At 46.4% G+C, this 25,412-nt stretch overlaps 1 protein-coding gene across 1 annotated transcript in view; it reads right to left on the minus strand.

The window, feature by feature from the left end:
• Nucleotides 1-24,874, minus strand: part of LOC120228746 (protoheme IX farnesyltransferase, mitochondrial) — a 127,139-nt gene extending 102,265 nt beyond the window's left edge. Inside the window, exons 1-3 of the mRNA XM_039227320.1 lie at nt 24,750-24,874; nt 19,811-19,944; nt 17,790-18,111 (exon numbers count right to left, since the gene is read on the minus strand). Of these exons, the coding sequence (XP_039083251.1) occupies nt 17,790-18,111; nt 19,811-19,944; nt 24,750-24,792 (499 nt within the window). The 5' untranslated portion in view covers nt 24,793-24,874. The remainder of the gene's footprint in view (nt 1-17,789; nt 18,112-19,810; nt 19,945-24,749) is intronic.
• Nucleotides 24,875-25,412: the final 538 nt, after the last annotated feature.

The raw sequence follows: 25,412 nt of genomic DNA on the forward strand, positions 1-25,412 counted from the left end.
CAAAAAAAAAAAAAAAAAATCCTAGGACCAAATTAAAACTCATACTTCAAACTGATGGAGCAATACTGTTACCAAAATGAAACATTTAAGTATGGTCCCTAAGGCAATTCACCAGGAAGCATTCAGTCTGCATTTACAGTTAGCATTCAGAAAAGGGAAACGAAATTATCATCAAGTCTGTTTGAATAAACAAATAAAACTCGTTTATATCCAAGTTAATAATGTAACATATTTGAATGAGATCCTAAGATTGTTTTTTCAATTAGTTTTTCCTTGAACCACCTAAGCATTCCACTTAGTAAACGAAACACCCTAGTTTTTGTTTTTTTCCCTTTTCGATAAAGAAAAATTTCTTCTCAATTTACCTAACAAAAAACATTTTACAACCTCTGTAATTAACTAAAAACCTTTTCCATAAAACTGATGTGCCTTAAACTTTTAAGAAGTGGAAATCTAGGTGCCAGGGTGGTTCAGTCAGTTAAGCCTCTGACTTTGGCTCAGGTCATGATCTCATGGTTTGTGAGTTCCAGCCCCGCGTCGGGCTCTATGCCGACAGCTCAGAGCCTGAAGCCTCCTTCATATTCTGTGTCTCCCTCTCTCTCTGCTCCTCCCCAACTTGCACTCTGTCTCTCTCAAAAATAAGCAAACATTAAAAAAAAAAATAAGTGGAATGTGTCTTCTGGAAAATGAGTTAGCAAGAAGGGATTGTCAGGTAAGCAGTTTTCACTAAAATAATGAAGTTTTTCTGCGTTTCATCTCAAAATTGTTAAGTGTCACTGTCCAAACAGCATTTTATGAGAAACATTTAAAATAAAGAATTGAGATTACATGTCCATTTGAGGCATCATTCTGATTTTGACAGTATTTAGTATTTATCTATATTTGGATATTTTTTGCCACACACATAGCAAGTCAATAAAGTGGGCCTGCTCACGTATTCTTTGTATGTGGACCTGAATGCAGACGTATATAAACGCATCATGATTTTCTCTTGCACTGAAAATTTTCATTTACTCCTAGTGATTAGACAGTTATGTACTAATGCTGGCTATATAATTATTCTAGAGCATTCAAGACAACTCTCTAGCACAAAAGATCTTTTAGAAATACTTTTAAGATGGGGCGCCTGGGTCGCTCAGTCGGTTAAGCGTCCGACTTCAGCTCAGGTCATGATCTCACGGTTCGTGGGTTCATGCCCCGCATCGGGCTCTGTGCTGACAGCTCGGAGCCTGGAGCCTGTTTCAGATTCTGTCTCCCCCTCTCTCTGACCCTTCCCTGCTCATGCTGTCTCTCTCTCTGAAATAAATAAAAAAATATTAAAAAAAAAAAAAAAGAAATACTTTTAAGATGACCAAGAAATAGAACCATTCTCTTAAGGATGCTATTATCCCTTTAAGTGAAACTGACAATCAGTCATCATTTGCCAACAATAATAGATGATTCATTGATAATCTTTATGCTCACTACTTATCTCAAAGAAATGTAAAAAGGTTTCTTAGATGGGGGCTAGGTGAAAGCACAGCTGAGTCCTCCAGGATCCCCCCTGAGTTGGAAGCGGTACAGCTTTCAAACCTCAGTGAACTTCCTGGGTAACACATGGGGCTATCCTCCCTCCCCATTACGCTGACCACAACATAAGGTAGCAGACTGAAAACCTCAGGACAGAACGGCAAAGGTGAAAGCGACACCGTAAAAAAACAGAGGAACCACAAGGCACGGAAGCCCGAAGTCATCTGCTTCAGGTACAATCCTTTCCAGTCACCATGAAGTGTTCAACTACTATAGTACGGTAAAATAATCAACTGTCTGTAATTAACCAGTTACACTGTTCAAAATTCTGTGGTTGATGGCAACGGAGTTCGTTGTACTTTCTTCACCCCACTCACCATCTGTTTCTCTGCGCACCTATTAGGTGCACGGTATGAGCTACGCAGTGGGAATGCAAGGGTGAACCTTGTAGATGTGGTCCCTGCCCGTCCGTGCTCACATTGTGGTGAACACTCAGACACAGGGTGTCATGGTTAGTGCTACGGAGGGTGAAGTCAAGGACGCTGTGAAGACACACGGTGGAGGGGGGAGGCGCGGGGTGCGGGACGGTCCTAAGCTAGAAGACTTCCAAGGCTGAAGGCAGAAGGGTAAGGAGGAGTTAACCTGGCTAATAGGGAAGATGGTGAGGTTCTAGGTGTTGGAAGCAGAAGAACAAGCAGAGGGTGAGAGAATGTTCTAGATAAACACTCACCACTACTACGCCCCCACCTAAGGGCAAAAAAAATCACAAAGTGTAAATACAGATAAAAATGCGCCCTGTATTTTCTTATTCTTGATATGTTAGCATTGCGTTTTTCCTTCTCTGCCTCCAAATTCAGTCCCTCTCCCTTCTTGGGATATACAAAATAAATCTCTGGAGTAAAAAACTTTTTTAGTACTTAAAGAGGTAACCCTGGAGTATTCTTTCAAAACTCACTTTGTGTTTCATGCCTTAATCTCAATAAATGAGATGCTAGCGTACTTTGCTTTGAACAGGAAACCAAGCCCTGGATAAGAGCCCAAAGGGATAACCAGGCCCCTGGGCAAGTCGGGCCTGCAGATTGAGAGGCAAGTGTCTGGTCCTCCCTACAGACTCCGATGACACAGCCGCCCCAGAGGAGGGAGGTCTGCTGGACTTGCAGGACCTCACAGGACTCCCCCGTGTCAGGCTGACGGAGCTGTCCGGTGACTTCAGGTTGTTTGGGGAGAGGAAAGGAGGACAGGGGAGAAAAGGCAGTGATGGGTGTGAATTCAGATGAACCGGGGTACCTGGAAGTCTCCAATCTCCCGCATGATGAGAAAGGAACCTTCATTTCTGTTTGAAATGGGAAGCCAGGTAGTTTGCTGATGGCCAAGGTCAGGGTAGGGAAGAGGCCGCTAAATGAGTTCTCTGGAGAGAAGAGTTTCTCAAAGTAGGTTCTGGGGACCATCCGTAAAACCAGACAGGCTATTAAAATACAGATTCCCAGGGGCGCCTGCGTGGCTCAGTCGGTTAAGCATCCGACTCTTGATTTTGGCTCAGGTCATGATCTCATGATTTGTGAGATGGAGCCCCTCACTGGGCTCTGCGCTTAGAGAACACACCCTGCCTGGGATTCTCTCTCTCTCCTTCTGCCGCTTCCCTATGCCCTGTCTCTTTCAAAATAAGTAAACTTAAAAGAAAAGAAAATAAGACAGATTCCCAGGCTCTACCCCAGACCCAGAATGAAGGAGTTGATGGAGACGAGGCCCAGGAATTTGTGTCATTTAACAAGTGCTCCGAGCATCTCGATGGCAAACGATGCTTTAGAAGCAATGCAGACAGTGAGGGTCTCTGGGCTGATGCTGAGACTGGGGGGGTGAAGAAAACTGGGTCAAATGCTGAAGCCCTCGGTGTCCGTGGGAGCGCAACGCTCACTCCCACAGGCTCAAGGTTCACCATCAACGTCCACTCTTTCAACCCACAGGTACCCTCGGGCTCACTGGCCTCCCTGGGCTGCACGGTCCTGTCCTGACCACCCTCCAACGCAAGCCAGGCATCTCCAATTGTGCGTGCGATTATCAACATGACAGGGACACTCTGCTTTGTCGAAGATGAGCTGGCCATATGTTTACGGGCCCATTTCTGGGTTCTCTATTCTATTCCACTGATCTGAGTGTCTGTTTTTTGTGCCAGAACCACACTGTCTTGATGATTACAGCTTAGTAATATGGCTTAAAGTCTGGAATTGTGATGCCTCCAGCTTTGGTTTTCTTTTTTGACATTACTTTGGCTGTTCGGGGTCTTTTCTGGTTCCGTACAAATTTTAGGATTGCTTGTCCTAGTTCTGTGAAGAATGCTAAAAATGGCTAAAATTAACAACTCAGGAAACAACAGATGCCGGTGAGGATGCGGAGAAAGAGGAACCATTTTGCACTGTCGGTGGGAATGCAAACTGGTGCAGCCACTCTGGAAAACAGTATGAGGGCTCCTCAAAAAATTAAAAATAGAACTACCCTACAACTCAACAATTGCTCTACTAGGGATTTAGCCAAAGGATACAAAAATGCTGATTTGAAGGAGCATGTGCACCCCAATGTTTATAGCAGCACTATCAACAGTAGCCAAAGTATGGAAAGGGCCCAAATGTCGATCGACTGATGAATGGATAGAGAAGATGCGGTGCATCTGTACAATGGAACACTACCTGGAGATGGAAAAGAACGGAAGCTTGCCATCTGCCACAACATGGATGGAACTGGAGGGTATTATGCTAAGTGAAATAAGTCAGCCAGCCAAAGACAGGGATCATATGATTTCACTCATGTGGAATTTAGGAAACACAACAGATGAACATGGGGAAGGGAAGGAAACATGAGGTAAAAACAGAGAGGGAGACAAACCATGAGAGACGCTTAAATACAGAGAACTGAGCATTGCTGGAGGGTGGGGGGATGGGCCAGAAGGGGGATGGGTACTAAGCACATGGGAGGAGCACTGGGTGTCACATGTAAGGGATGAATCGCTGGGTTCTACTCCCAAAACCAATATGAATTTAAAGAGATAAATTTAAAAACCAGAGGACGACAGGGAAAATGTGCTGGCACATCAGTGCGCATCCACACTCGTGCCAGGAAAAGGAAACGTGGAGCTGGCTGACCAGCCTCCACTTCAATCCTCTGCGTCCGAGACGCACATGTGGGGTGCAGTCGCAGGGCGGACGCACGAGCGGTGTTCTGTCTTCTTTGGGAAAGTGGCCAGTGGAGAGACGGGCAGTCTCACATCCTCCTCCTAGAAGGGGAGCACCGTGTAATGAGACAGCCCGGTGGGCGCTCTGAGGACACAGGGGAGGTGGCTACTGGCAGCTGACTGCCTGGAGAAAGACAGAAGTAAGGGAGGGCCCACTTCACACCCTCCCCTGCGGCTGGAGGGAGCCAAGCTGTACAGCCGTGGCCAGTGAGAAGAAGTCCCGGTCCAGAGCCTTCCTTCCCAAATACAAAGGCAGAGTCTCGTGAATGGGTTTCCACCTTCCAACGATGTCCCCCTTCTTCATTCTGACCCCAGAGGAGTGGCAGTCCCTTTGGGGTCTTGAGAACCAAAGCCACAGGTGAACAATGACAGCAAAGAGGAGGAGCCAGGTATGTCGACAACTTCCTGTAGCACGAGCTCTGGACTGCATGGTTCCAGACTCCTCGAAATGAGAGAAAACAAACCCTTTACTTCAGTCACTGTCCTTTGAGTTTTCAGTTGCGTGCAGCCAAGCCCATCCTCAACTTCGTCTACTTTTCCTTCTCTCTCCTTTTCAAATTTGTCACTATTTCCTGAGAATGATTATTATTCTCCCGAAATGTATTTTTACATTCCTCTGGCATCAACCACAGTTGCATCGTACACTTATAATCAATTTCATCAACATCACACTGATTTAAAGCAATTAAATCATCAGAAAACAGAAGAGTCCAGGTACATCTGTTTGTCATCTAACTTAGAACTAAGGAACACAAGAGATGAACAAAGGGGAAGAGAAGGAAACATAAGATAAAAACCGAGAGGGAGACAAACCATAAGAGACGCTTCTTCATGGCCCACCCCTACCAGAAACCAACTGAAATGAAGGCATACAAACAAAAACCAGAGAAAGACCTGCATCGGCAATAAATCAGGTAGAGAGGATACACTAAAACCCTCAAGAAATGTTTGTCGAATTCGATACAGATGAAACTAAGTTGAAGACAGTGGCTGAGAGATGACTTACTGCTTTCACTATTGGATTGGAAAAAAAATTGGACACCTAAATACCAACTAATAAGGGAAGAGAGAAAGATCCGAAGGGAAGGCTATCTGACAGTACCCATTACTTCTTCCTAGCGTGGAGCAGTGGGGGGCACGGGGCAGAGGCTGAGATGGACGATGGGCAGGATGGGCCCACTCCATGAAAAATCCCTTCCCCATCATAACAGGACCATTTAGAAGCAAGAAAAGGAAGGACAAAGGAAGCAGGGCCTTGCCGCGACAAGCTTCTCCCTGAGACAAGGCACAAAGGTTTCAGAGCATCAGTCTGGTGTAGCAAGACACCCCCAACACTATGTCCTGGCGCGGGTGGTATTCCTCAGCCCTGCAGGCAGGAGCATCAGAGAAGAGGCTGGGCACAGCTGAGGGAACGGGCAGACTGCCACTAAAACCCAGACTTGGGGGGCGCCCGGGTGGCTCAGTCGGCTAAGTGTCTGACTTCGACTCAGGTTATGATCTCACAGTTCGTGAGGTGGAGCCCCGTGTCAGGCTCTGTGCTGACAGCTCAGATCTTGGAGCCTGCTTCGGATTCTGTGTCTCCCTCTCTCTCTGGCCCCCCACTCCCACTCATGCTGTCTCTATTTCTCGTAAATAAATAAACCTAAAAAATTAAAAAAACATAAACAAAAACAAAAACAAAACCCAGACTCAGAAAGCAAGACACCAGCGCTGTGATTTCAAAAACCCAGTGGAAACACGCTTCAGGGAAAACGTTCCCTTGCTGGAAGCTCGCTCGGTCTGCACCTCCTCTGGCCACAGCGACCATTGCCCCAGCCAGGGAAGCTGACGGACTCCATCGTTCAGCTTCAGATGCAACAGGAGAAGTCCGACTGTGCCAGGGCAAACTGCTAGGTGGTGATGAAAAAATCCAACCATGAATTCCTTCAAGCAATCCACGGCGAGCACCTACTGTGCACCAGCCCTCGCTCTAGGCACAGAGAACGGGCAGAACAGTGCGCACGGACAAAGTGCCCATCCTTCAAAGAGCTACGGCTCTTCTGGGGGTGTGACCACTGTCTGGATGGTCCTGTCTTTACTCAGTAATGGATTAAGACGGAAAGAGTAAAAACGGGCCAGTGAAAGCTTTAACCACGAGGTAAAAAAAAAAAAAAAAAAAAGATTCTACAACATAAACGACAAAAGGTAGCACGGAAGGAAAAGAGGTTAAACAGATTTCTGAAGAAGACACACCACGGAGCCAGGAGACTAAGCTCGCCCACGAAGCGTTCCCGACCCAGGAGCGGGGACTGCGTCAGCGGGCTCACCTCACTTTACCCAGGTCACTTGGAAGGGCACACCTGTGGGAAAGCAGGGACTTGGCAAATGGCAGGTGAATGTGTGGATCAAGGGGAAAAGACAAACCCCACGAAGCAGAATAAAAGGGCTGAGAAGGTTTACAGTAACAAAAACTGCCACAGAGGAAGGTTAGAAGTCAGGAGAGGTAATAAAAAGCGGACAGCATAAGATCAGATCGCTGCTGTATATAACACACCTCACCAGATCCTTCTGAACGAAGGGGAAACTACAGGGAAGAAAGCAGCACAGACACCAGAAAGTGAAACGATGGGTGGAACAGGAGATAACCTGATCATTGCATGACCGGCTCCCTGAAAAACTCAAGAAATAACTGAAAATATATTTTTTTACTATCAAAAAAAAGTTTTTATTTTTACTTTATTTTAGAAAGAGAGCACAAGTAGGGGAGAGACAGAGAGAGAGGAAGAGAACTTGAAGCGAGTTCCACACTTAGCAAAGAGCTTGACACGGGGCTTGATCCCACGACCCTGGGATCATGACCTGAGCCGAAATCAAGAGTCAGATGCTCACCCAACTGAGCCACCAGGTGCCCCATTTGTTACTATTTCAAAATTAACTCATCAATAAGAATATATAGTCTATTCAAAGAAAACTATGAAACCTAAGAGAGAAAAGATTTGGATAAAGGAAGATGATATAATATGGTAAAGATCTCAATCCATCCCCAAATTAATCTGTAAATACGTTAAAATTCCACTTAAAGGACTAACAGAATTTGGGGGTATTAAGGGGAACTGAGCTGTGTCCAGGGACAGAGTTTCACAAAGTCTTAAGCTTGTGAGTAGAACATTCAACACTGGTTAATGACTTACTAAAAACTGGGTGTCTCCACCTTATACCACTGGCTGAAATACACTTCCTGTACGTGAAATATTTAAGTGTAAAATATAAAATCACAAAATTAAAAGTGCAGCAAATATTTACAAAACTTTCATGTGGGAGGATCTACACATGATACAGAACCCGGAAATTACAAGGAAAAATACTGATAGATGTGATTATACAGAATGAATGTCTGCACATCAAAATCACAATAAGTGAAAAGAAGCAAGAAAACAAACACTATAAGGTGTCAGACATTTACAATAAGTATATGTAACGGGTTCGAATCGTGAATATTTAAAGACCCTTCACAAACTAACTACAGACAAACACTGAAAGGAAAGGAAAGAAGGCAAACAGGCCATTTGCAAAAGAAAGAGAAATCATCAATAAGCACGTGCAAAACAAAATATAAAACCTCACTAGCGGTTTTAAATACAGATTTAAAAACTCCAGGAACGCCTGGGTGGCTCAGTCGGTTAAGCATCCGGCTTCAGCTCAGCTCATGATCTCAGGGCTTGCGGGTTCGAGCCCCGTGTCGGGCTCCGTGCTGACAGCTCAGAGCCTGGAGCCAGCTTGGGATTCTGTGTCTCCCTCTCTCTCCCTGCCCATGCCCCGCTCATGCACGCGAATGTGCACGTGTGCGTGCACTCGCTCTCTTTCAAAAATAATAGATATTAAAAAACAAAAACCTCCAGAGCCATTTTTCACCCATCAAATAGGTAGAGTTTAGTTTAAAAAGTGTATTTTGGGGGCACCTGGATGGCTCCGTCTGTCAAGCATCTAACTTTTGATTCCGGCTCATGTCATGATGTCAAAGTTCATAAGGTTGAGCCCTACATCAGGTTGTGCACTAACAGCACAGAGCCTGCTTGGGATTCTCTCTCCCCCTCTCTCTCTGACCCTCCTCCCATGCTCTCATGCTCTCAACGTAAGTAAAGAAACTGTAGAAAGTAAAAATATGTTAAAAAATAAGAGTGTATGTTATTATCTAGCATTCATTGGTGAAGGTACAGAGAATTGGTATATCTGATGACAGCAGAATACAGGCAAAACTTTTATCAACAGAAGTTTTTCAGAGAAATTAAAAACTTTATGCATAGCCTTTGACCCAGCAAGGCCACCTATAGGCACTTATTCTAGGGAAGTCATCAAAGATGTGACACTGAAGACATTCATGACAGCACTATTTATAACAACAAAAGATGAAAACAATCTAAAGGGAACAGGGATAAATAAATAATGATACTACTATGCAATGACACGCTATCTATCCATTTAAAACAGAGCATACTTCCAAGGCTCTTTCAGAAATAAATGGGTACAAGGACGTATGTACGATGATATTAAAGATCATTATTTTTAATAATGAAAGCTACAGACTACCTAAATATCAATTAATAAAGAAGTGGTTCAATAGTTAATATATTGACACTATGGAGTACTAGCAATCTTAAAAAATGGAGGTAGATTTACCTATAGTGACAAGGAAGGCAGTCTGTGACATACTACTTAGGGAAGAAAGCAAATTATGGACACAGTGTGTATACGCCCCCATTTTTGTAAAACAAACACATCAGAAACTATGTATGCATTAATAGAATACAGTATAATAAAATATAGTACAATATATGACATAATAGAATATAAAATAATATGGTATGATATGAAAATAATTAACCTTTCTTGAACCTTTACCATATGCTAGGTTTGATACTAATTTACCTGAATTATCTCATGTAATCTTCATAACAAACCTCTGAGTTACAATTATCCCTATTTTACAGATGAAGAAACTGAGGCTACAGACAAGGAAAATGAAATGTGCCCATTATCACAAAGTTGATAAAGGGCAGACCAGAGAGAGATTACAACCTAGCTAGCCTGAGTCCAGAGGCTGTACTATTAAGATGCATGCTGTGCAAAGGAAGAGACAGGAACACCAAACACCGTATGCAAAAGACTGATTAACCGCACAGACTGAAGGGAACTTTTTCATAGTATGTGGTTTCTTCATAAGAAAACACTACTTTTAAAGCTTTAAAAAAAAGTCACCAGAAACAGAGCAAACATGCTGACACAAAACATATGCACAGAATAACATTTTACAAAAATTACAAAAGCATTTACATTGTGATCTTATACTTGTATAAGAAGCAAACACGTACGAATAGGATGTATGGAAAAAATTCTAGAATATGCCCAAATCATCAAATTAGTTATAATTTTGAAAGGTAAAATTAAAGGGAGATTACATTCCTTTCATTTTTGTTTACCTGTATTTTCTATTTTGTCTTCTAAAAATAAACAACCAGACACCTGGGTGGTTCAGTCAGTTAAGCGTCTGACTCTTGATTTCAGCTCAGGTCATGATCTCATGGTTCATGGGTTCAAACCCCACAGAGGGCGCCATGCTAACAGTGTGGAACCTGTTTGGGATTCTCTCTCTCCCTCTCTGTCCCTCTCTCTCGAAATCAATAAATTTTAATAGAAGTAAAATAAGGGGCACCTGGGTGGCTCAGTTGGTTGAGTGTCCAACTTCAGCCCAGGTCACGGTCTCGTGGTTTGAGTTCAAGCCCCATACCGGGCACGCTGCTGCCAGTGCAGAGCCTGGTTTGGATCCTGTCACCCCCGCCCCCCACTCATGCTCACTTTTGCTCTGCCTCTCTAAACTGAATACACATTAAAAAAAATTTTTTTTAATTAAAGTAAATTAGAAAAGTAAAATAAAATAAAAAGTAAAAGTAATAAAAACCACTATTTTAACAGTTACTAAGCATATAATTAAGGTAATTATTTAAAAATATAAAAATTTAGGAAATTATAATTCTACTCAATCAATATTTTTAGGAAAATGTGAACAGTTCCTTATCTGGTCTCTCAGAGCTAAAGACTGCAGTAAGTTGACTTTTAAAAACAACACAAGCAATCTAAAATAAAATCGCATCCTCCATTTCCATTGTTTTTCTTTTAATAAAAGGCATTCTAAGTTCCGGGGGGAGAAATCTATAGCTTGACAGGCTAAGGGTTGTACCAGTCGCATGGATAGCATAACCTATTGGTTTTAACAATCTATTTTCGTGTTCTGGTCTTGGAAAGCGTGTTGTAGCTTTTCAGCACAGATGTTATTCAGGGGAGGAAGAAAAAAAAAAGCCCTGCTTTTTATTGACCTATATTAAGTATAAAGTCAGCTGAGTCACCAGAGCCTCTTATGATCCTAACCCGAATAAAATGTCTTCAACCCAGTGTGGTCCTTGCAACGAACTCCAAAAACATATTGTAAATAGCTCTGCTGGCAAGAGGAACGCCAGGAAGACATAGTGTTACTTCTTTATAAATTCAGTCTTACTTCCTTTCACATGAGGGGAAAAAAACACCGCCTTTAAATGGTATACCATTTACCAGCAAACGTTTGGCTCAGGTCCTGGCATAAATGTCAAGGCACCTACTATTCTACAAGTGAAATAGAAGTACGATGACTACCTTGCCCTTCACTTATTCTACAGTTAATTACCCTTGGTATATTACGGCTATAAACAAGGGGAGGCAAAGAAAGACTAGTTCTATGAACGTGATCGCTGACTCTCAGATATTTCTGCCTTGCCTATCATTAGCTATAAACGAATGGCCCAAGATGTTAAAAGTCCAAAAGAAATCAATTGATAGATACCAGGGATTTTCTTAAAGAAAAATAAAAATCCTGCTGACTCTAAGACATGTGTGAATTCAAGTAATAAACTAAATAGGGAGGTAAAAGGTCAAAGAAGAGGGTAGGGGTCACCCAAAGGGTGCCGCCTCTGTAAATGGAATAAGCAGAAGGAAACGACTTTAATTCAATTAGCCCGTCCAGAAACCTGGGGCATGGAATACATAAAATGATACCAGGGGAAATTTACTGCCCTGGGACGCCTCCATCCGTGGTTCCAGGGGACGCCGCTGCCCCCCCTTTTCCTCGGTGCATCTTGCTTTTGCACACATCTCTTGTGTGGCCCAGATCCTGCCCCCTCTGGCTTTTCCTGCTGCCAGCGGTCGTGAGGGCCGCTGTGGCCTTCTCGAGGTGAGTGCCCCCCGCACCCAGCCAGACCACCGAGTCTGGAATAGGCACTCTTCCCGCACAACACCTACTTCACTGGCTCGAAGGGTGGTCCGGGACCACCTGCATCAGATCGTCCGGCATGCTTGTCAAAAATACAGATCTCTGGGTCCTGTCCCAGGCCTGCAGGCTCTGAATCCCTGGGGAGGGAGGCCAGGAAGTGTCGTCTGAACACGCGGGCCGTGTGTGCTCATTAGCACGCTGGCACGTGGGGACGGAGGAGTCAGTGCGCCCTGCAGAACGCATTCGGTTCTGTCAAATGAGTAATTCGATCACTGCTTTAGCTTTCAGTCACCGAGGTTTACACACCAGACCCCACATCTGGAAGGCCTATTCAGAGTCCACCGCTGTGAGGTACGGAAAAGGAAAAGCATTACGAAGGTAGCCAGGAGGAAGGGAAGACGGTGCGGCCTCCCACCAAAAAGACGGACCCTAAACCAAGTCTCATACTTTCCTGTCCGTTCCTAAAGAAGTGAGCGTTATGAAAATAAACTTTAAGGAGTTATTTTAAATTAATCATTTCAAGTCCCTCATTTAAGACTCTAAAAGGAAACGCTAATAATTACTTCCTGACTTTGCAGTCAATCAACACAGACTTCCTAATGGCCAAGTGAAACAGCTCTTTCTAGCCGGCCATCTTAGCAGGCCTCTAGCATTTAAAAGGGTTGATCTCGGGGTGCTTGGGGGGGCTCAGTCACTTAAGCATCCGACTTCGGCTCAGCTCATGATCTCACAGTTGGAGAGTTCAAGCCCCTCATCAGGCTTTCTGCTGTCAGTGCAGAACGTGCTTCAGATCCTCTGTTCCTCTCGCGCTCTGCCTCTCCCCCACTTATGCTCACTTGTCTCTCTCTCTCTCTCTCTCTCTCTCAAAAAGAAACATTTAAAAGTGTTGATCTCTTTCTTGGGGTGCCTGTCTGGCTCAGCTGGGAGAGCACGCAACTCTTGATCTCAGGGTTGTGAGTTCAAGCCCCACGTTGGGAGTGGAGCCTACTTTAAAAATAAAGTGTTGATTGCTCCCTTTGTGAACTCTGTCTTCTCTCGGCTTCTGTGACTAAGTCCTTTCCTGTTTCCCTTCCTCTGATTGTTTAGTTCCTTGCAGGCTCCATCGCACGCTCTACCCAATCCTTCAAATGGGTTGCACCCAGGCATCTTTGGCTTCCTGCTCCAGTCAGTACCCGCTGGCCAGTGACAAGTGCACTTATGGCTGCGGCCTCACGGCTGCTCCATGCTGAAGCCCCCTCAGTCTCACGGCCCCATGTTCTGTCTGAGCTCCTGTCCTGCACAGCAACTGGCCGCTGAGGATGCGCCGGCGGAGCCTCAAAATCCGTTGAGTGCAAAACTGACCTCGCCATCTTCCCCTGCCAACCTGTTTCTTCTTCGGGATTCACTGTAGCCCCATACCACGTATCCCTTCCAGAAAGCTGTTGCCTTTTCTAGAGCAGGGACAGCAAACTCACAAATCCCCACGTAGCAGACTTCTTTTTTACTTGAGAAACAGGCGGAGCTGTTCTATGTAGTTTACAAATTTCATCTCCTTTAATACTCAGAATGCGTTGAAGTACTTATCATTATCTGGTTTACAGGTTGGTAAATGGAGGCACAGAGCGTTGTCATTTTGGTTTTGTTTTAGATGGACCTTGCTCAATGTCATTCAATTAGTAAGAACCTGGGACTCTGGCCCAGAGGTCACTGCATTTTATGCCGCCCCAGCGCTCCCCTACCTCTACATAAGGTTCTGTTCATTGTTTCCTCAGTCTGTCTCTCTCCTCCCACTCTGCCGAACCACAGCCTTAGTCCAGTTGACTGCCACTGATTTGTTGGCCATCATTTCATTCTATTTTTTTTTTTTTTTTTTAGTTTATTTATTTTGAGAGAGAGAAAGAGAAGGAGAGAATCCCAAGCAGGCTCCTCACCGCCAGCACAGAGCCTGATGTGGGGTTCGAACTCACGAACCGTGAGATCATGACCCGAGCCAAAGTCAGACACACTTAACTGACTGGGTCACCCAGGCGCCCCTGTTGGCCATCATTCCTGCCTCTCACTAGCCTGTGCTCGATAGCCGTAGTCGGCAAGGTTTGTTCTCTAAAGGGCCTGACAGGAAAAGTTCCAGGTTTTCCAGGCCGTGAGTTTCTATCACAAATACAGAGCTCTGTCAACACAGCATGATGTCAGCATGGAACACATGCGTGCGGCTGTGTTCCAATAAAACTTTATTTACAATAGCAGGCAACCCTTGCTCAGTGACACCACCACCACAGTAGTACTACCCTACGCTTCATACGGTACTAAATTCCACATGGTCCCCAAACCTTAATAACTGAGCAGTAATTAATCAAGCCAATTAAAAAGATATAGGAGACAAAAAAACGAAGCAACTGTGAGTTCCTCCAAAGAACTTTCCAGAACTTTCCACAGCTGAGATGTCAGAGCCAAACTCCTCAGCGTGAGATGCATGCCGACACGGCAACATGGCCCTGCCTAACTCTTCACACTTTCAGTGTCACACGCAGATCATGCTGCCTTCCTCGCGGCCTCCCCAGTTTTCAGACCACGTACCCGACTTCTTCGCCTCTGCAACACCTTCCCCCTCCACTTACAGTCCCCGCCTTCGGGATCTCGTAAACTCCCCTTCGCTTCAACCCCCTTCATAGGCAGACACACTCCCTTCTCGGGGTCCCCGCAATGCCTTACCCAACACTGACTTCCCTAAGCATGCATGTAGTAATAACAATAGTATTACTAACGGCTAATTAAGTGCCCAGAAGGTGCTGGGCATGGGGGTTCTCCACATGCATCGTCTCAAGTTAATCCTCGTGATGAGGCTGTAAGGGGAGCACCAGGTCTGTCCATTTTCCCGGTGAAGAGACCATGGCACTCCAAGGTGCAGTCAACTACCCAAGACCATAAAGGTTACAAAAGTTCTGGGTTTGAAACACACTTCTGGCTGACCGCTGTGGTTTTATTTTTATACACGCGTAGGCCTACAAAATCTCCCCACCAGACTACCAGCTTCTTGTTGAGGACAGAAATCCTGCACATCTGTTATCTTCAGCATCCAGCACAAAGGTATACGGTAGACGCCCCACAACTAACACTGAAGGGGAGGCAGGCTCTCAGTGAATTCCACCCACTAGATGATGCAGGGGGCCCCGCTTCAACTTCTCTCAAGGACGATCTCCTTCCAGTGGACGGTCCCGGTGTCGAGGACCACCGCCTCACAGGGCGGCCCACCTCACGCCCGATCGTTCTCCTGCGAGCTCTCCCTCATCTGCTGGCACATGGGTCCCCCCCACCCCCGTTCCGCCCTCTCAACTGTACGTCAGCAGCGCTGCTCCTTTAAGTCAAAGGGGCTACAGATACCAAGCAGGGCCTTCGTGTCTGCATTCTCCTTTCCCCCATCTGCTTTCTCCCTCCTCCCTTCTCTCTCCCGAGGAAAACAACCTCATTCCCCAAGTGGCACGGTTTCCAGCTCCCCTCTCGCTCGCACTTGCCCCCCTCTGGACAAATTCAAGTTGTTAACTTCCGTCCTAAAATCAAGTCCTTATAAATGAGAAGCACTGACCTCAGAGGGCTAAGCGCACTCAGCAGGGAGATGGCACGATGTCTGCCCACAGACACCTTACAGGAAGTGTAACATACATTAAGCAGACAGCCAGACATCTACCTGTAATCATTTGGAAACTAACCTTTGAGCTGCCCCCACCGTCAGGCATGCTGCTGGGTACTCTGAATGCACCGCGATTTAACTCTTTGATGACTTATGATTGCTCCTGCTCTACAGATGAGGAAGTTGTCTCAACAAGGCTGAAACGGCCCAAAGGCTCATTTGACTAGTAAGCAGCCTAGCCAGGATCTTAACTCAAGTCTGCTGGACTTCAGAGCCATATTCCAAGGTTTGAGAAGGGAGACTTGGGCCAAGAGAAGGCTTAATGGAGAAGTCTTGAAAGGCTCTACCTTGATATGAGAGGGGCAGGAGGAATGGCTATGGTGGGTGTAAGGACGACCTAACGGGCAGGACAAGGTGGGGGGGGAGGAGTCTGCTTGTGGGGGAGATTCAATCATTCCTCTCAGGTCAGGCAGAGCGGAGGTGGGAGGCCATACAGAAGGGCAGACTCTGGAGTAGGTTAGGCACACACGGGAGCAGCGCTGTGGGAAAGCGGGTCCGGCAGGAGGAGAGAGGCAGAGATCAGGGCCAGGGCTGTTGCAGTAACCAAAGGTGTCCTATGTTTTGGACCCGGGCTAGGAAGGCAGCCTCGGAAATGCAGGTGAAATATCTCACGGGTGTCACCAAAGACTCCAGCGCTAACAGGTGGAGGTCAGACTAGAGATGAAGGGAGGTTGTGGAGCAAAGACCTAAGAACAGGTCTAAGGGTTCCGGTTTGGGGGAAGCAGAGGATGCTGGTATTACTGCTGGAAATGCGACAGAGACAGCGAAGCGGTCTGCAGGACGAGACGGGGGTGCTGATGTGGACGCGTCCGGTGATGATGGTGCACACAAGGCAAGAAGTTCCTGCTGCTGCTGGGGGTCACTCCTGCTGCCTTCAGACTGGGAGGGCTCATTTTTGGGGTGACATCCTCGTGTTCGTTATCTGGAGTCATTCCTACCATGCCGAAACCGTGATGCACCACTTACATAAACAACAAAAGTATCTTCCCTTGAAATGTGAGGATTCCTTGCTCAGCTACCCTACAGCACTAAGGCGCGTCTGCAAGGAGGCCCCTGGGATTAGCCCCACTGTTTTAGAGCTATATTAGGTAGGTCTTATTATCGTTCTTCAGCTCTCCCATCAGACTCCCTGTGCCTACTTTTCATCTCTCCTCCAAAAAAGACTTTTTTTTAAGTGACCTTGGTCACCAAGGGAAGAAGTTACCTGGTTTGCCTCCTTTCCCTTGGATTTCTGGCTCAACTGTACACACACACACACCCTTTCCCTGGTTTTCTCTACTCTCAAAAGCCTCTCTGTCTCATCTGTTCATTTCTGCATCATGGTTCCGTAACATGACTTGCCACTTCTGTCCTCAAAGAGGACCTGGTTTATTCTTCACCCGTTGTGCATCTTCTCCTTGTGCTCGTCCAAGGGGAGGAGGAGAGACGGGATCTTCAAGCCGCGGATGTACCGGGACATGCCTCCTACGCATGGTTAGCCCACAACAAGCTACTTGTGCACTTAGCTATGAGACGGGCGCCAACGATGGAGCTCTGCCTGCCTCACTCATGGCTGTAACACCAAATGACACAACTACGGTTCATACCCAACATGCACGATAAAATCTGGTACCGTTTGCTAGACACAGGCAAAGAAAACCTGGTCCCAGACCTTCTTCTCACAGAAGCGCGCTAAATCCCCGCACGCCTGGGACAGTCCCAGAGGCCCCACGAGAAGCAAAGCCCACCGGGGTCCCCATGGCCACCGGGGGTTCGCTGTGAACCAAGCACACGCGTGCGGGCATTTTTGTTTCCAGGCCTCAAACAGAACCCATCGCCCTACTGGCGCTTTAAAGCATGGCCAGCATGAAAACACAAGTTGGGAAATGAGCAGAACGGCACGCAACTTTAATTGCAAGGAAGAGACCAGTTTTAGTTCTACAAGTTAGTGTGAAACCATTCACAGTTCTGTGTAAACGAAATTTGGAAAACTCAATTTTAAATCTCAGTTATGTCCAAGAGAGCAAAAGACACGAATGGAAGATTGGCAGTTTTAAGATACTCCTTTCGGTATGGCGTCTGGCTACAAATAAAGCTTCGAGTAAGACCCTGACTGCAGCGGAAAAGCCCCGTACCTGTGAGCTTGATTTTGGACAGCTGCGCCAAAATCCCTGGCAATTCCTCCAGATGCAGCTTCATCTCTCGCCACTGCTTTTCAGCCTTTGTCTCCCTTCCCACGTCCAGTGCACCTTCAACTACGGAGGCCGAGTTCGGTTCCTGCAATGCTTTCTCACGGGGCTTTCCGGGTAAAGGTAGGCGGGGGGGTGGAAGAGGTCTCACCTCGCAGATTTCTGCTTTGGCCTGAGCCAGAGGGGCTTTGTCAAGGAAAGGGGACGCCATGGGCTCCGGCTTCCGCTTTGCTCGCTGGTTGAGGCTTCGGTTCAGTTGTGTGACATACTAAACAAAAAAAGCACATGTTACTATCAATCTGGGGCCCAAAAGCTCTTACACGCTTGTCTGGTAACACTGTCTGTCGGTCTGATACAGTGCTTGAGAGGTTTTCCTAAACCTTTGTAAATAGACGTTGAGTTAACGAATAGTGGAGTGTCTGCTACGTGGAAATCTCCACACTAGGAAGCATAGAGACTACAACTAATGCCTCAGCAGTGATTTTTAATTCTGTGGTTTAGAAAGTCCTAGAAATTTAAGTTCTCTGAAAGAAAAAAAAAACGTATTTCTTATTCATTCCCTCTAGCTCTTCCCCAACATGGTACCACAAACCAGATACAATACAAATACAATGAAAAAGTTTTTCATCGTCGAGAGCCCAAGTCAACCTGTTGACTTTCCATGTTCCCAGGGAAACAGTGCCGAGGGGCTCAGCGGTGGGGTAGGATTCAGGACCAAGTGACATGAAAGCACTGTGTATGTGGAAAAGATCGTGAGTTTGGGAGTCCAACAGTCTCTCCTGCCTAAGCACTAACTAGCTAACGTAGTAGGGCATTTCCTAGTTTTACAGAATATGTATCTTTATAGTTCATAAATTTAAGCTTCCAAAAGGCTACTTAAGAAAATGATCATTATCAGTATCTCTTTAGCTTACAAAAGAGAAAACTAAGGCTCAGAAATAAAGTGACAGAGTCCATGACAAATTAGTTGTAACCGACAAATCAACAGCCAGGTGGCTGCACGTCCATTCTGATAACCAGCTGAGTGATTTTCAGTTATATCACAAAGACCTGACACACGCAAGTCCCAGAAAAGAATTACAAACTCGCAAATGAACCAGAGTTGTATTTACACAAAAAGGCATTATATACACACTTCTAAATATCCATTATGGCCTTGATCTCCAACTTACAAAAATCTGAACATTTCTGGAAATGCAACTCTCTTATCATAATAATGAGTTTCATTAAGATTTTAAATTACTTTTAAGCTTTAAGTTTTAAGTTAAAAAAAGATGAAGAGGAGCATCAGATCAGTGTTTAGAGGATGAATTTGATAACTGTTCATACTTATGTCAAAACTATGAGTTTTCAGCTCTCATTTTTCCATTCTGTACTTAGTTCTATTTGAGAAAATGGCAGAGGCCCTCACTGGTAACTAAGAGAAAGTTAACACGTTGCCCACATGATTAGGGAGCCAACCTAGAGGACCGAGAGTGTGAGCAATGCTCGCTATAAAGTGCCTGGCAAGTTACAAGATCTCAATAGCTTGAGTCTACTTAGAAATACATGTGTTTAAAAGACTGAGATGCAAGGCTGATGTAGGAACACAGTCACATTGTTAAAGATATTATTTCTACGTTACTGATGTATTCACAGAACTCTACAGAATTTAAAGAGATGTATGATAACCGTTCGGCTTTTCCTAATTTTACCCGAGGTGAAATATGCCAGAGGTTTTCAATCTTCCTCCAAGCCTCATCAATACGTTCATGATCATACTTTTAACCTCAGACACCAGGGTTATTCTGGTTTCGATTAAGACTAATCGAAACAAGGAATTAAAGTTTTGGATAAACTCGAGAGGACACTAAATAAAAGTCTTTGCCAAGCAGCTCTTCTTACACCAGGAATTTCTCAAATTCCCTCCTACGAAGAAAGAAAGGGCAGACGGCAGCAGAGCGAGTGTGCTCTTCTGAGAAACGTACCATGCGCTTGAGGAAGGTGAAGTGCTGAAATGTCATCCACTGCTTCCGGACACTCCTGAAAAGATGCATGAACTCGTGGGGGGATTCCTGCATAGCTCTTCTTTCGAGATACCAGATGCATCCTCCCACCCAACCTGTAACAGAGAAAAGGGGAAAACAACATCCACAGGATCAGTGCCTGTCACTGAATGCTGCCGGCGCCTACCTGGAAGCAAAGCCGGCCGGCGCGGTAAGCATGTGTGATGGGCCAGCCCTCGGATCGGGTTTGCCAGTCACTGCAGTGTATTGGTTCTGGTCACCAAGGCAGCGCGATTCTTCAGCAGGGACTGGGAAACTTTTCATTTTGGGTTTCGTTGTGCTTTTAGTATGTCACATGCCGTAACGCCCACACTGTCGATCTTTTTGAGAAAATGTTAAAACAAACAGTTCCGTCATTTTTAAAACAGTAGAGGGGCACCTGGGTGACTCAGCTGTTACATGTCCGACTTCTGATCTCAGCTCAGGTCATGATCTCACGGTTCATGGGATCCAGCTCCATGTCCAGCTCTGTGCTGACAGGGCAGAGCCTGCTTGTCATTCTCTCTCCCTATCTCTCCTCTCAAAATAAATAAATAAACTTCAAAAAAAAATGTTTTAAAGTGGTAGAAAACAAGAGAAAAGTTCTCCTCAATAAGTAACAGCAAACTGGGAAATACATTTCAGATTAGTATTTTGGTCATGCTGGGGAAGACGAGTAACCAAAAAGGAAGGGGAAACATTCCTCAGTGAAGTGAGGCTCTATCAGTCATGTCAGAAAGAGGCAAAACAGCTGTGTCTGAATTTGGCTTTTAATCAAAACACACCTCCTCCCAAATAACAGACCCAACGCTTCTGTGTAAGGCCATGGAAGGGGGAGGGGGGCCCTATCACTTCCATGACGACGCTAAATAGTTCTGGTTCTCTGCCACGTTCACTCATCGCTTCTCAGTTTTCTGTGGCATCTCTTCTTTGCTGTGTGTGGCCACGTTAAGACAACCATGTCCCACTGCTTACTGTCCCTGGGCACATTTTAGTGATGGGGCAACTTCTAAACTTCAAATCAGTGCTAGGGCCACCATGCCTACTTCCCACTGCTCTCTGTGTCTCCACATGGATGGGCTGTAATAGGCTTTCTGGAAGCCCAGCACAGACATTACTGGCCTAGACATGTGTGCATAACTCCTCACTCCCCGCTGGGCACAGCACACATTTCACAATTCGTCCATCTTTGTCAATGTTTCCCTGCTTCTTGTGTCTTGCCTCTGCTCTCTGCCTGTCAAACTTTCAAAGTCTCTTTTCCACTACTTCTGGCACATTAAACTCTTTTTAATGGCACTTCTTACTGCAAACTTTCCACGTGTCTCCACCATCTTATTTTTGGGTTCCTTGATGGCAGGGACTGCTCTTTACTCAGCTCTGCTATAAGATCTTAGCAGAGAGCTCTCTATACAATGATGAGATAATGTTTGATGGCTGGATTTCCTACATGACTTACTCGGACTGTGGGAAGAAGTATCACTGGCCCTCAGAACATATGGAAATTATCTTAGACTGGAAACGTCACTTCTTCACTGAAATCACACTCTGCAACCTCAGTGAATTGTGAAATACTTATTTTCCATACATGTGAGTATGCATTTCCTGCATATGCGTACAGGAGAGAAGAGCAACACAGACATCAGTCCTCCAAAATTTCCTTTCAAATGAGTCATCTAATAGTCAAGGGCTCTTTTTTTTTTTTCTTGGATGGATTTTCCTTTTATTGTCTTGGCACTGTTCTTTGGGAAGATAGGATTTAAATTTTTTTTTTTTTAATGTTTATTTTTGAGAGAGAGTGGGGGAGGGACAGAGGGAGAGAGGGAGACACAGAATCCAAAGCAGGCTCTGGGCTCTGAGCTGTCAGCACAGAGCCCGTCGCAGGACTCAAACTCCCAAACTGCGAGATCATGAATGGAGCCAAAGTCGGACACTTAACCGACTGAGCCACCCAGGCACCCCAGGGAAGACAGGATGTTAGTATCAAGAAAACATCAAAGTTTTATTGTTCTGGGCCTTAATTTCAAAACTAGGTTTTGTGGGCTTTTTTCAAGTTTATATATTTTGAGAGAGAAAGAGAGAGCTTGCAAGCCGGGAAGGGACACAGGTAGAAGAAGAGAGAATCCCAAGCAGGCTCCCCACTGTCCACGCAGAGCACCATGCAGGGTTTCATCCTGATCTGTGAAACGTGAGATCACGACCTGAGATGAAATCGAGTCGATCACTGAACTGACTGAGCCACTGAGGCACCCCCCAAAACCAGTTTTGAGTTCTTTTGGTCCAATGAGAAATACAAGTTGATGGGAGGGAAAGAACCACCTTGGAAAATAACTCTCAAGGTTAAGTGTGTCAAAGCTAGATTTTATAGAATAGTAGTAAGAAAAAAGAAAACAGCTAGGAAACTATCCTTTTAAATGATGAAAACACTTCATTCGGTGAAAACGTGTTATATTTCTATGTATCAGTGCCTAGAAACTAAAAGACATTTCAGCCCTACTTAAATGTAGGTTTGAAGATACGCAGAGCTTACAATATTTACATTACAAATCTGTAAACATGTGACCATATCCACTATTCACATCAATACTGAGTCATAATGGAGAACTTTTTTTCGGGAGAGAAAGAGAGAGAGTGAGCGAGCAAGCAGGTCCCTGCACGTACAAGGTTGGTGGGGGGGGGCGGGGTAGAACCTTAAGCAGGCTCCATGTTCAGCACAGAACCAATGCCGGGCTCAATCCCACAACCATGAGATCATGACCTGAGTTGAAATCAAGATTAAGACACTCAACTGATACAGTCACCCAGGCGCCCCCATGATGGTAAATGCAGTCACACACGTAACCGAAGGTCCTGAATTTATTGTAATGGCTACAAAACACTCTGAATTTTCAGAAGCAAAAGCAGACATAACCATTAAACAACTAATATAGTCCCGCCCTACCTTTCTGCCACCCTTTCCAATCACGCTGCCTCCACGTATCAGGCTCTTGTAATGACCTTGATCACCAGCAGGTAGTACAGACCACTTCCTGGCTGATTTTTTGGCAGCTGCGTTCGTAGTTTCAGGAAGCTCAACTGTCTATTGATTCCTCTCATACCAGCTTTGAAAAGACTGAGCCAGCAACAAAGCACGTGGACCCCATGCAGCCTGCTTACTGGAACCCGGGAACTCTGAGCAGTTAAGTGAGACTGTTCTCTAAGAAGCAGAAAGTACAGAACTGATGGGCAGAAAAGCAGCAAGTCGGAGGACCCTGCCCTGGGAAAACCTCCATACAGAGGTGACAATTCAAGCACGGGGAAAGGAGGAGCTCTCTTGAGAGTGAGGGCCTAGGGTCAGGATCCGAGAACACTCACGGTCAGGGAGGACAGAAAAAAGAATCACAGGCCTTTTAAGAAGACTTTCCATCATACACAATTACACGAGAACACAGTGGGCTCCCCCTCCTTACGCCTCAAGCTTCAACAACTACTAAAACCATGACCAATCTGGTTTCCTCTATATACTTCCTCTTGCTTCCCCCACCTCCTCCCTTCTTTCTGAACCAGAAGGGACCTTTGAGATCATCTGGTTCAACGGCTTCCCTCATATTATAGATGTGTAAACTCAATTCCAGGGAACACAAACAACACGCCCCGAGATTACACAGCCAAAAGAGACCTGTAGGATAACATGGTATTTTAACCCAATATTTAATACTTAAAGTTAATATTTGTTATTTTATTAAGAGAAAGAAAGGAATTTCATAGTCACTGTGATCAACATTGCTGGGCCCTGCAGGGAGCTTGTGACAGGTGAGGCGGCCTCAAAAACTGTTTCTGGGACTTGACCAGAAGGGAGCCCCCAGCTTCCAACACGGACCTCGACCAACACATTCCTCACGCGGTCATTTGTTATCATCAAAACTACTGGGGGCGAGACAATTCCCAGCTTCCTCTTTAACATTTCTTTAGTATCTCCATAATGAGTAAACAGATATCACGCGTTGACAAATAAATGGTAAGAGTCAACAATATACACCGGTACCGATTGGGGCTCTGGGGGCACAGAGATGAGCCAGAGGAGAAACTGTCCCTAACCTTCGCAGGGTTGACATTCTAGTTGGGAGAAACACACAATAAACCTGCATATAAATCAGCAAGTACAGACTGTGCTAACCGCGGGGAAAGAAACAGAAGTGATGTGAGAAGTCGGGGGGGGGGGGTCTACCTTAAATAGGGTGGTCAGGGTAGGCATCTCTGAAAAGGTGGCACTTGAGCTGAGATGTGCCAAATGGCCACGGGGGCTCAGGCCACCTTCAAGGTAGAGTCGTTACAGGTCTTTCAAGCGGGAGGATGGTATCGGGGGCCACCGCCGACGGTGGAAAGCCAGCAGTTTGAGAGGGGCTGTGCCCCACCGTCTGCTGCTGTCATCACCTGCGTCGCTTTATCATGAAAACGTTATCTTCGCTGTCATCACAACCCTTTCTACTGGAACAAGGCTTCTGCGTGAGGGCAAAGCGCTCGCCTGTCCTTCCAAAGCGTACAAGTAACTTACACGTGTAAGTAGGAACCGAGGCTCTGAGCCGCCGGGAGGCTCGCGGGGCCCCAAGGTTCCGCTCCGTCCCCTCGGGCAGCCTCCGCTCGGAAAACCGAAAGCAGCCCCAGCCCCCGGGGGAGGGGGACGGAGGCGGTGCGGACCACAGCGCAACGCGAGACCCCCGCTCCACGGCCTCTTCACTTCAGGCTGCTCCAAAGGTCACTCCTCACCCCCCCTCCCCGCCCCCCCCCGGTACCCAGCCGACCTCGCCAAGGGCTCCCAAGGTTGCAGCCGGCCGGAACCACGGCGTTGCACGTGGCAGAAAGATGACAACCTCCCCAAAGTCGTGCCCCGGGGCGGGTGCAGTACCTGTCAGGAGGCGTGAGGAGAGAGTGTGCGGGGATGCGGCCATAACGCGCGAGTCCCGCCGCTCCCCGGGATGCCCCGTGTCCTCTCTCCTCACCGGCTGCTGGGCGTCGCCATCTTCCTTCCCCGCCCCCGCGGGAGAGGCGCCGCTTCCGGTGCGTCACTTCCGGAGGGCGGGGCGTGGAAGCACAGGGCTGTGGCTGCAGGTGTTTGCGCGGGTTGGGCGTGGAGCGTGTAGGGTTGGAGGTCGGAGGCCTGAGGTCCTTTCGAGCAACGCGAGCAATGCGGAATGGCCAAGGCTTCCGGGGAGAGAGGGCGGCGGCCCCGCGCCTCTGTTTCCAGAGGTTTCCAGGCGTTTTCTGGCTGGATCCCAGGGACCTCGTGCGTTGAGCAGGGCTGGACTGCGGGCTCCGCGCGCTGCAAAATCAGGTTTGGGACGCTTCTTGCTGACCGTGTGGTCAAGAGGAACTGGTTCTGGAACGATGCCTCCACCTTGCAGTCTCATCAGTTGCAGCTTTACTGTTAGCTGTCAAGCGGGAGGACCGGTGAACTTGGGGGCTGCTTGTCCCGGAGCTGTGCACCCCAGGGAGCGGAGTCCTCAAGAGTATCTCAGGATGCAGAAGGTGCGTGTGGGGCTTGACCTCGGGCTCTGGTGGGAGGGTTGCA

The sequence above is a fragment of the Hyaena hyaena genome, unplaced genomic scaffold (genome assembly GCF_003009895.1).
Source record: "Hyaena hyaena isolate Hyena2069 unplaced genomic scaffold, ASM300989v1 scaffold_27, whole genome shotgun sequence".
NCBI lineage: Eukaryota > Metazoa > Chordata > Mammalia > Carnivora > Hyaenidae > Hyaena > Hyaena hyaena.